We start from the raw sequence: 11,807 nt of genomic DNA, 5'->3' as shown, positions 1-11,807 counted from the left end.
CAAATGTCCCCTATATATAACCTTGTTCTTCTAATTGTAAAAGGCGGAGAAAGGAACCCCAAGAAGGACACCTTTTGGGGAGCTTTTAGTTCATAGTTCAAATTTTATTTTCATTTTCTTCTTGCTCATTGGAATTGGTTCGGATAGTGTAAGTTCTGCGCATCAAGCTCGTCGTCTCAGAATGTTGTCCCGAAAATGGAAACATCGATCGAGTCTATTTGACTCTAATCCTTGGATATCGTTGAGTTGGATCATTTCTGGGTCAGTCGTATCTTGTTTGAGTCAGTGAAAGTTGAAATGACAGTCTCGGAAAGCCCAACAATGGCCTATGTGTTTTACATAGAGCTTTAGGCATGAAATGGGCCAAGTTCAAATTCTTTTGTTGCCAAGCAGCCTTTTAGAACAAAAATGGACTGAAATCCATTTATTACTTAGCAAGCTTTAGTTTAGAAGATAGGACAGGGACCAACATGTGTGTGTCGGTCCAATTTTGAATTTGGACAAAAGGCCTAAGTTTGAAATTATTTATGTTTTCTTTCTTTATATTTGTTTATTGTGTGTTTAACTCTAACCATTTATTTGATTCAGTTAAACTTAATTAAATTTTCCAAAAGATAAACTATGTTGTAAAACTTAAGAATGAAAAAAATAATATAAAGAGGAAGATAAGAAAAATATAAAACAAGAGGAACAATATAAAATAACTTTATTTTTTTGAACTTTTAACTAAACCTTCAAGTATATACAACATGAATTCTATGCCTCTATTTATAGTATAACATAGAAGAATACAAAAGATAAGACATTAACATGAATATAATGAGGAGGTTATAAAAGTGAAAAATTACAAGAATAAATGTTATAAAGGTGGAGCCGTGGAGGTTATGGTTATCTTCATAGTGGAGGAAAGTAATGGAGATAATGGGTGAGTAACTTCTTGAATTAGTGGATATCCAAAATATTATTTTATAACACTCCCCCTTGGATGTCCATTGATAATATGCCTCGTTAGAGTCTTACTAGGGAAAAACCCCGTGGGATAAAAATCCTAGTGAAGGAAAAAAATACACATATCTTTCAATACGTTTTGAATGTTGCCTCGTTAAAAGCCCTACCAGGAAATCCAATTGGGATAAAACCATGGTTAAGGAAAAGAGTAAAACGCGTATTTTTCTCCCCCCTCCCCCCCACCCGATAAAAACTTTACTTGATATGTTGGAAATATTGCATTCCAATCTTGTATCACAACTTCTCGAATATTGATGTTGACAATCTTTAGTGAATAAGTTTACAATATTATCACTTGATTGGATCTTTAATGTCTATTTCATCATTTTATTGAAGATCATGTGTGAAAAAGACTTTTGGTGAAATATGCTTTGTCCAATCTCCTTTGATTGTATCATCCCATTAATATTATTTTCGTATATGGTGGCTGGAATATACTTTGCCAAAGAAAAATCACATATTTTTTGAATATGATAGATTATGATTCCAACCAAACACACTCCCGACTTACTTCATAGATCAATAAAATTTCTGCATGAATTTGAAGAAGTAGTTACCAATGTTTGATTCTTTGAACGCCAAAATATTTTTGTACCTTCATATGTAAATAAATACCCATTTGCGATCGAGTTTATGCCGATCAAATAAATATTCTGCATCTACATAATCAAATTATTGACTCGGAGATTGATCTTTTCAATTTTATTGAAGCTCATCTTTTCTTATCAAAGAAAATCACTTGTCTTCTATGCGTTCACTTGCTTTGTTAATTTCCCGTCATGACTTGAATGATAATATAACAATTCTTTCACAAAATTTTCGTTATGTATATCAAATAATATTCTAGCATTTGCATAACCAACAATCTGTAACTGTACCAATTGCACTAATATATGACATTTTAAATCATTTTCATGAGATCAAAAAGATTCTTTATCTGTATTAAGCAGTCTAAAAATCATTGGGTACTCAATGGAATTACTTTAACACCCTTTACATCCTTCCAATATTTTCATTTAATCTTCATCGTCAAGTTCGACATGATAATCATTCATTATGCATATTCAAGTATTCCATCTGGTGCCAGACTGAAACACATCGTCAAGTTAGACATATTAATCGTTCATTATGCATATTCAAGTGTTGCATCTATTGCCAGACTGAAACACGTCTTATTACATCCACCACTAGAGAATATATCTCACGAAAATCTTTTATGCCCCGAGACACAAATCGTACTTTATATCTTTCGGCTATGCTTTCGCACAATGATTCATTTGTACCCACTTACATATATTTTGATCTATGAACTATAAGTTCAAAAATATACTTTTATAAGTGAGACAAAATATACATGAATAGTGCATTTTATTTGGATAATAATTTACTGTCCACACTATATGACAGATTAAAATTTAAGATCCTCGTAATCACTTGTAGCATCGAGTGCTACTTCATATTAAATATACCATCAACAGTCATTTTGATACGATTCCATAGGACATAACTTATCGAGATCTCTTCATTTTTCATCATTTTCAGGTATCTGAAGCTTTGCCAAGGTTTTATGAAGAGTTATGTCATAGTGCTCTTTCAAAGCACTTACCTCATTATCATGACCATTTTGATAATTTGCTCCTCTCATTTCTCAAATTGACCCTCAACCTCATTTGAGAATTACTACAATTCAATATTATGAAACATTTATTCCTCTGGATAGTAACAAATTCGCCCTTTCGAAACTCTCAATTAATTTTGTGTAGTACTACAAATTTCACAACGTCATTCTTATGGTGACCATCTCCTTCAAGGAGAAAATTATTATTCTTGTCATGGTTAAAATTATCACATGCCATCTTATTTCTTGTCCACGAATGACAAATTTATATTGTCACACAACAATATTTATTTTGGTCACGACCACAACCTTAATAGGAAATAATTATTCTTTCTTTTGCCTTCCAATAGTTCTTAGTAAAACATGCCACAATATTGTGTAGTACTCAAAGTATATGACCAAAATAACCATTATGTCACAATATTTTTTTTTCAATCTTTCAAACCTCCCATAGAGGTAAGACATGATATTTGTCCAACAATACATGAGCATGTTCTTATCCATACGAACGCAAGTCACATTTTGTTCAAGAAATGGACCATAACCATTTCATACATACTCTATAAGTTTTTATTAGAAACTCATTGTCATGCTTTGATATTATCAAATTTATGTGACTCGCTTCAACATCACTTTAAGAGGTTAAATGTACATAATGTACTACTACTTTGATTCTTATATTTTGATAGAAGATTACAAAAATTTTCAAATTGGGTTGCACCAACAATAATGTGGTCAATAACTTTTCATATCACTTTGATAAATAAAACATACCTTTAACAATTACCTTCACAATTGAAGGACCGTCTTAAGAAATAATGTGTCTAATGACCCTTTATATAATTTTAGTGGACATATTACCTTCACATTGAAGAAACATCCTAAGAACCCACAATGTTCTTCCTTTTAATTACCACAATAATGACCATTAACATTTTACCATACCCATATTTATACATTCAACCACTTTTCATTTTTCAGACATATTAATACACTGCTACCACATTCATATAAGAGAATGGAGCAAATTAATTGGTGAAATTTCATGACTTTTAGTCAAAAGTATAAAACTTTTATGTTAGTCATCATCATATCATCACTATAGTGCATTAGGACTTAAACCCAATGTCTTACTCATGTAAAGACATCTTTGGTCATAAATCAATGAGACTTGAACCCAACTTCTTATTATCATGGTGCACCAAGATTTTAACTCGATGTCTGACCCACTTGGTGCAGTGAAACCTGAATTCACCATCTTACCCTCAACCAATGCCTTGAATAAAACAAATGCATTAAAAAATATGTATCAAAAGTCATAAATATAATTTGAACTTGACTTCATAAAGAAGAAAAATGAATAAAATAAATTAATTAGAACAACATGTTAGAATCATATAAAATTCCAAAGTTAAAATAAATTCAAACATGTTACTAGTCCCTTTTAATATTGTTATGAAGATTATTATAATTTATTAATCATTTTAGAATAACAACAAAACAATCTTTATTAGTACAAATAATATATAGGATATGAAGTATATTATGCAATCGAAAAATTACTAGAATAATTCATAAAAATCACCTATATCATTGAATCTTGACGGAGAATGAACAACTCGTGTTGATAACGTGTTGTAAAACTTAAGAACAAAAAAAATAATATAAAGAGGAAGATAAGAAGAATATAAACAAGAGGAACAATATAAGATAACTTTCTTTCTTTGAACTTTTCACCAAATCTTCAAGTGTATACAATATGAAGTCTATGCCTCTATTTATAGTGTAACATAGAGGCATACAAAAGGTTAGTCATAAATATGACATTAATATGAATATAATGGGGAGGTTATAAAAGTAAAAGGTTACAAGAAAAATGGTTATAAAGGTGGAGATTATGGTTATGTTCATAGTGGAGGAAAATAATATATATAATAGGTGAGTAACTTCTTGGTGTAGTAGACATCCACAATATATTATTTTATAACAAACTATATTCTTTATGTTTATTTTTTTTAAAATTATTTTGTTATCAATTCTTGTATTTTTGTTAATAATCTTTAGTCAAAACTTTTATTTATTCTTCAATTAAATTAAAATAATTTCCATGTAAATATTGGTTTGAATTATTATTTTAAAAATAATTCAAATAAATTCTAATTAAACTAGTTTTGTTAAAATTCTATTAACTTGTAATCAAATTCAAATATTTTAATTAATGTCCCCGTTTCTTAAAAATTAAAAGTGTTGTCTAACTATTGTTTCAAGTAAATATTCTAAGTTGTTTTATAATCATTTTTCTAAAAAATTGTCAAAATATATTCTTAGTCAAGTCGCAGGATAATCACATGGTAGATGGCGCTTCAAATACATTAAAAACCTTTTTTGAAGCGTAAATAAGAACTTGTTACCATTTTCTCTAAATTTTTAAAGACTTAGTCTGTTAGAGTCTTTTTAAATTAAGTTTTCTTAATTTCTTTTAAAGTTAAGTGGCGACTCTTTCTAAGCATTTTTCTCAAATTGTTTTATACTTAGAACATTTCAAAAAATAATTTTCTAACGACGGTAAAATTACGACATAACATCCTAACTGAGGTCTGTTAAAAACCGTCTGAAGATGCTCTGTACTCAACAAAGAAAAATCAAGTGTAGTATCAGTACATTAAATCACGATGTACTGGTAGGATCACGTGGTTACTACAGTAAGCAAAATATACGCATGTAACTACAACACAGTAAACACACGTACATAATGCGTAATTTAATTATCATTTTATGAGCAATTTTCAATTTCTCAATATCAATTACAAGAAGATATGAATGTAACAATCGCAAATGGTCCTCTCATGGAAACCACCTCCAAATTGTTAGTGTGTGTGGACGTGACACATGATCCAATATATGTGGCTGGAACGTGACACCCGATCTAATATATATGTCAAAACGTGACACTCGCTCCGATATGTATTTGTCGTAACGTGACACCCATATGTATCGAAACGTGACCATTCGGTTAAGTCAACAGGACCACAGTCACAATCACACCCATAATGAATAATGCATATAGTCACACAGTCAAATAACATATTCATATCATGTAATTGTTCATATAATGATTATTTCATTAGATTCTATTCATGTTTCCTTATTCACATACATGCATGCATATATTGGAGCAATTTATGGGCATATATAACACAACCATAATTCAAAACATCACCTTCCTCGAAATCAAGCTCGAATACTCCTAAAACACTTGACCCTTTCCTTTCTGAGGTCTTGCCACTTGTTCTTGGTCTAAATCAATTAATTAATGCAAGGATTAATAAACAAGGGCTAATTTATCCGGATTATAACAAAATATCAACTCAAGGGAAAACCAATGATCCTAATGCTCAAATGGGGCTTCTCCCACCATTAACTTCAAGCCAAAACCCTCCCACAATGATACTTATCAAGGATTCTAAGTTCTAACAATCGAAATATAAATTAAGGGAGTAATTTATTTACCTTTGACGCGAGAATTCGTGGAAATTTGATGAGAAACTTCCCTTGGTCGTCTCTTAGCTCTTAAGAATGAGATTTTGCAGACAATAACATTTTTGAGGATTTTCTCCGGTTTAAGTTACGATTGGCCCACCACAGCGGACCCTATCCCGCCACAGCGGGCTTGCCCTAGCGGAATAAACACCGCCCTGATAGCTTGTACAGAGATAGAAACAAAAAATTGGAGTTTCAAGCTCCAATTTCGCAACACAACTCAAATCTTGACGTTCTAAAACTTCCCTTTCACGCCAAGATCAGTTTCAGGAGTTCTACTCGTTCAAATTTAATTTCATAAAGTCGTACATGCTCTTTAACGTCTTGACTATCCACTCACGTGATCAAACTCATAATTAAATCCCCCATTCATTATAAAATTTTCTTAGACTTCATCCAAGTCTGGCCTAGGTGAGAAGTTTCTAAGTTACTACTCAAAATTTTTTTGGACCAAATTATTTTCCTATTGGCTTTTCCATAATGAAACATGTCGTTACACTTCTACATTTGAAAGGTATTGTGGTACAACCTGGATCTATGATTTAGATGAGGCAAAATGCACTAGTAGATATGTGTTCACCTTAGGTGATGTTGCAATATCCTGAAAATCAGCTAAACAGACAATCATTGCTAGATCGATTATGGAGCTCGAGTTTGTAGCTCTGGAGCTAGCTGGTTTTGAGGTTGAATATTTAAAAGATTTTCTTACAAATATCTCTTTAATAAAATGATGAATTGCCTTTTGTATACATTGTGATTGTGAAGCCCCAATTTCTATTGTGAAGAATAAAATTGTAAGAGCAGACACATTACATTGATGCATGATGTCGTTAAGTAGTTGTTGAGACATAAAATAATTGCAATTGATCATGTGAAGTCAAAATTGAATTAAATTGATTCACGAACTAAATCCGTAGGAAGAAAATTAATTCTTCAAACCCTAATAGAGTGTCTATAAAGATGGCAACTCAACCTATGTGATTGAAGATCACATGAAGTAGGTTCAGATGGCAATAACAAGTCAATATTGACACTGCACACAACTGAGAGTGCTTGAATTTGTACTAAAATGAGGGATGAGTAATTTACTCTTAATGAATTCATAGTCCGTGATTAAGAATGATGTATTTAAATCATTATACAGTCGATCAGTTCACATATATGAGAAGTGAAGTGTGGCGCTCCTATGAGACTTTGACCTAGTCTCTAGAGCTCTCGTGAATATCAGGCACACACATTGCTTATTGGCGCAAAACCACATTGAACAATGAAATTAGTGAGATCAAACGACGATTGATAAAGTCTTTGATTTACAATAAAAATTATTGATTCATAAAAATATTATATTTCACCAGTAATTTTGTTAATTAACTTTAGCAATCTAAATTTGATTTATAATCCGAACGACACCAAATTTATTGCATTGTCCATGAAAACCCAACAAGTTTGTAATACTCTTTTTGCTATAAATTCTTTTAAAATATGTGGGGAATTGTAAGTGAATATTTTTTTTCAAATGAATTTATTTTTACGGCACAATTGAAAACAAATGGCTTCTTGGATAAAGCATTATTATCCAAGTGCCCGTCAACATGTCTTTTTTTCTGTAAATAACTTTCAGTTCCTTCTTTCAAGTAAGATTAAATCCCGACAAATTTTCTCCACTTACTCTTGCAATATCTCTTTTATCTTTCTGTTTTAAGTTAATTAATTATTTTGACATTAATTTATTATTTTATTTTTACTAATAACTTGTTGATGTTAATTAATTTGATGATTCATGTATTCTTTATTTAAATTTGGAAGATTTGTTTAGTTTTGAGAAAACATTTCATATCGTTGAGATAGTTTCTTAAGACAATGCCTAACAAGACTCAAAGTATTAATCTTCTGCACTAATATTTATATATCATCATGGTAATATTATCTACTTTCTAATATTATTATTTTACTAAATAATACTCCCTCATTTTTACAAAGAATAATCTGGTTTGACTTGGCGTAAAGTTTAAGAAAATAAAGAAGACTTTTGAATCTTGTGGTCCTAAATTAAAGTTATGTGAAATATACAAAACTGTACTTTAATCTTGTGGCATTAAATATATCACTTGGGAAATTAAAATTAAAATGTTACAAAAAAAGAAAGAAAGAGGTCATTCTTTTTTAAACGAACTAAAAAAGAAAAGAAGTCATTCTTTTTTAACGAAGAAAGTAAAGTAAGTTATATTATTAATGTGTTATTTGCATCGTTCCCCGGACGAATGATTACCACAAAATTTCATTTTCTATTTTAAAAAAATGTTATAGTCGATGAAGTTAATTATGTATTATTATACTACTCTATCTCTCTCATTTTAATCCTTGAATTGCACCCACAAGATTTTTCCACCAAACACAACTTCTAATTAAAAATAATTGCACTTGTGAACTTACATTTTGTATTAATATATAATATGGTGTCTACCTTGCTTATAACCAAATATTAATCCATTAGTTTAATCAATATTTTCTAATTAAACCATAAGCAACTATTTGGTTTTTGAAAACCAAAAGCTCTTCCTCCAGCATTAGCACAAGAAGCTTCAGCTGGTTGATTTTTATAGCTAAGATTTACATCTTCAAGTGATATCCCACTACATGGATATTTTTTGCTACAATCAAATTTCACAGCAACTTCCGTCGCTGATGTTCCACGTATGTCTCGATACTTTATGTCACTGATCTTTACACCCGAGCCCTAAATATAATTTTACGAAAACAAAAAACAATATACATAAGAAATAGTCTGCAAATGTAAAAATAAACAATTAATAATTAATTACTTACTTGGTGAGGACAATTTTCATTGTTAGGGCAATAATTTTGATCAATAATAATAGGGTTTTGAACATTCATCATAACAATATGTTGGAAAAGAATATTTTTGACAAATCCATAGCTTGATCTTGCCCATGTTTTTACTCTCAATCCATTTTGTGTTCCTTTAAACGTTACGGTTTTAACCGTAACATTTTGTACTCCAGGTTCTTGTAATTCCCAGCCTAAACTCCCAATGCTGTGGATTAGGTAAAGGAATCAAAACAAGTACTGAACATCGTTCATATAAATTGAGACAGAAAGAGTTATGATTGAAACCTTATTCCATGACCGGGTCCACATTCTATGTTTTCAATCCATAAATTAGAGGTGCCAGGGCCAATTGAGATGCAATCATCTCCAGTACCAATACGTGAGTTCATTATTGTAACTCTAGATGAATATTGGACGTGAATACCATCAGTGTTTGGACTGTTTCCTGGCGCGGAGATCTTTACTCCCTGTAGCTTCACATTTTCACAATTATCTACCAAAATGTGGAACATTTGGCTGTTTTGTGATGTTAATCCAATGATATTTATGTTGCTTGAGTTCGAAAATGTAACTCCCTGAGAAATAACAAATGCATATAGATTGTTAGAAATACTCTGTCTGTTTCAAAAAGATTGTCCTATTTTGACTTGACACAGAGTTTAAGAAAGAAACATGAAGAAAACTTTTAAATATTGTGGTTTTAAATTAAAGCTATGTCAAATGTACAAAATTGTTCTTTAATCTTGTAGCCTTAAACGTGTCATGTGGAAAACTGAAATTAAAATGTTACCAAAAAAAAGAAAGAAGTCATTCTTTCTGAAACATACTAAAAAGGAAAGTAAGTCGTTCATTTTGAACAGTGGGAGTATTATTTTTTCACAAATAATATAAACTACTTTTTTTTTATCATATACTTCCTCCGACTCATTTTATATGAATTAATTTTGACTTGACACAAAATTTAAGAAAGAAATAAAGACTTTTGAAACTTTTGATCTAAAACGAGTAATACTTAGATACTTGTGTGACTATAAATCTTTTAACTATTAACAATAAAATGAGTATTTTAAAATTTAAAGTTAATAAATTGTTACTTAACATAGAAATGTAATGTTATTCTTTTTGAGATAGACTAAAATAGGGAGTAAGTTATAATAAATGGGAGAGAGGGTGTATACCATTGTTCCTTGAGGACAATTGTTGCTAGACGTTTTGCAAGCCCAAAGACTAGTAGCTTGTCCATCTAAGGTTCCTCCATAGATGGAAATTCCATTAACTCGTTCAAATTTGATCCAATTTTCTTCGTTTCTATTGACATTATAATCCGATGGAGCTAGAATAGTGCCATCGATACGTAAGGTAATAGACTTACTCTTGCATTTTTGGCCTTGAAAATATGCATTTTTAAGCAAGTAACTTCCTTGTGGTATGTAAATGGTGGATGGGCTAGTTGATGCACATGCTGCATCCCATGCACTCATAAAGGCTGTCGATGAATCGATTTTGCCATTCGATTTTGCTCCATAGTTTTTGATGTTATATATAGCAATGGAAGAGTTGAAGAGCAAGAAGAAGATTGTGAAAAAGAGTGGGAGATTTTTGACTAAGAAACTCATTTTTTTTAGCTTGTTTGTGTTATTTATTCAATAAGTCACAAGGTTGATCAAATGTTAATTGGAGGGTGGATGTGGAATTGAAGATGAATTTGGAAGGAATTTATAGACTTTAATTTGTGTTAGTCATCAATCTTAACGTCTTGCCAAACCCTCCATTAAAAAAAAAAACTCTCAGTGTTTCATTTATTTGACATCCTTTGACTTGATACAATATAATAATTTTTTTTAAAAAAAATTTGTGATTAAAACAATTTTTAGATATTCGGGTGACTGATTAGAATCATTTCGTTAAAAAAGATATATATTTTTAATTATAATAAAAAAATATTTTTTTTAAAACTAATTAAAAAGAAAATAATGCCATGTAAAACGGTACGAGATAGTAGGAGAGAAAACTATGTTGATCCTTTAAGACGTTGACGTGAGTTAGGTTTTGGGCAACTATAATTCATATTTGGTCTTTTTGAGGAAGACTTTTTAGTCTAAAAATGTAACATTATTAAGTCGATAGCAAATTCGATTTCTACGTGTTTAACGGAAAAGTTAGTTACATGAAGACTTTCTGGCACATAGAATATCTATCATTAATTAGTTATTAATTATTGGCAATTTGGCATAATACGTATATATAATATAATTTAATTAGGCTTTGTAATTTTTAGTGTGAATAGTAGATAATTAAATTTGTATAAAATTAAATAAGTAAACACACACATCTTATATGACATAATATGCTATAGTATAATACGCTATTTCGAGTGTATCTCATCACATGAATTACCATGTAGAACAGGTGCGCTTACTTGTTATAACTCTGTACTCAATTTAAGAATTTTATTATATTTTTCTTTCTGCCTTAGTGTTAAATACCATATGAAGTAATATAATAAATGGGCTATGCCCAATTTTGAATTTTAAAAAACACTATATGAACTAATATTAGTCAAATTTAGAGTTATAAAACCATATATATTAATAAGGTTAGTTTGGTAAAGGACGTTTTAAATAAATATGAATCGCGTAATATGAAGCGAAGGGAGTATATGGCTATATATGAATTTTTTAAAATTTATGATACTAAATATATCATAATATTTGTCTGGTTATAATTAAAACCTTTCTATTAAAGGCAATATTGAAAGTGTAATGTTCATTCAATAAAATGATGTTATTCT

At 30.3% G+C, this 11,807-nt stretch overlaps 1 protein-coding gene across 1 annotated transcript; it reads right to left on the bottom strand.

Moving 5' to 3' along the window:
* Nucleotides 1–8,546: 8,546 nt before the first annotated feature.
* Nucleotides 8,547–10,717, bottom strand: LOC101265207 (polygalacturonase-like). The gene is made up of 4 exons (XM_004251943.5): nucleotides 10,195–10,717; nucleotides 9,302–9,591; nucleotides 8,993–9,221; nucleotides 8,547–8,903 (listed from the first exon to the last, which is right to left on the bottom strand). The coding sequence occupies exons 1-4, from the start codon at nucleotides 10,630–10,632 to the stop codon at nucleotides 8,676–8,678; spliced, it is 1,185 nt and encodes a 394-aa protein (XP_004251991.2). The 5' UTR covers nucleotides 10,633–10,717; the 3' UTR covers nucleotides 8,547–8,675.
* Nucleotides 10,718–11,807: the final 1,090 nt, after the last annotated feature.

This window comes from Solanum lycopersicum, chromosome 12, assembly GCF_036512215.1.
Source record: "Solanum lycopersicum chromosome 12, SLM_r2.1".
Lineage (NCBI taxonomy): Eukaryota > Viridiplantae > Streptophyta > Magnoliopsida > Solanales > Solanaceae > Solanum > Solanum lycopersicum.
The sequence above is the reverse complement of the archived record's forward strand: the minus strand, read 5'-3'. Positions and strand labels throughout refer to the sequence as shown.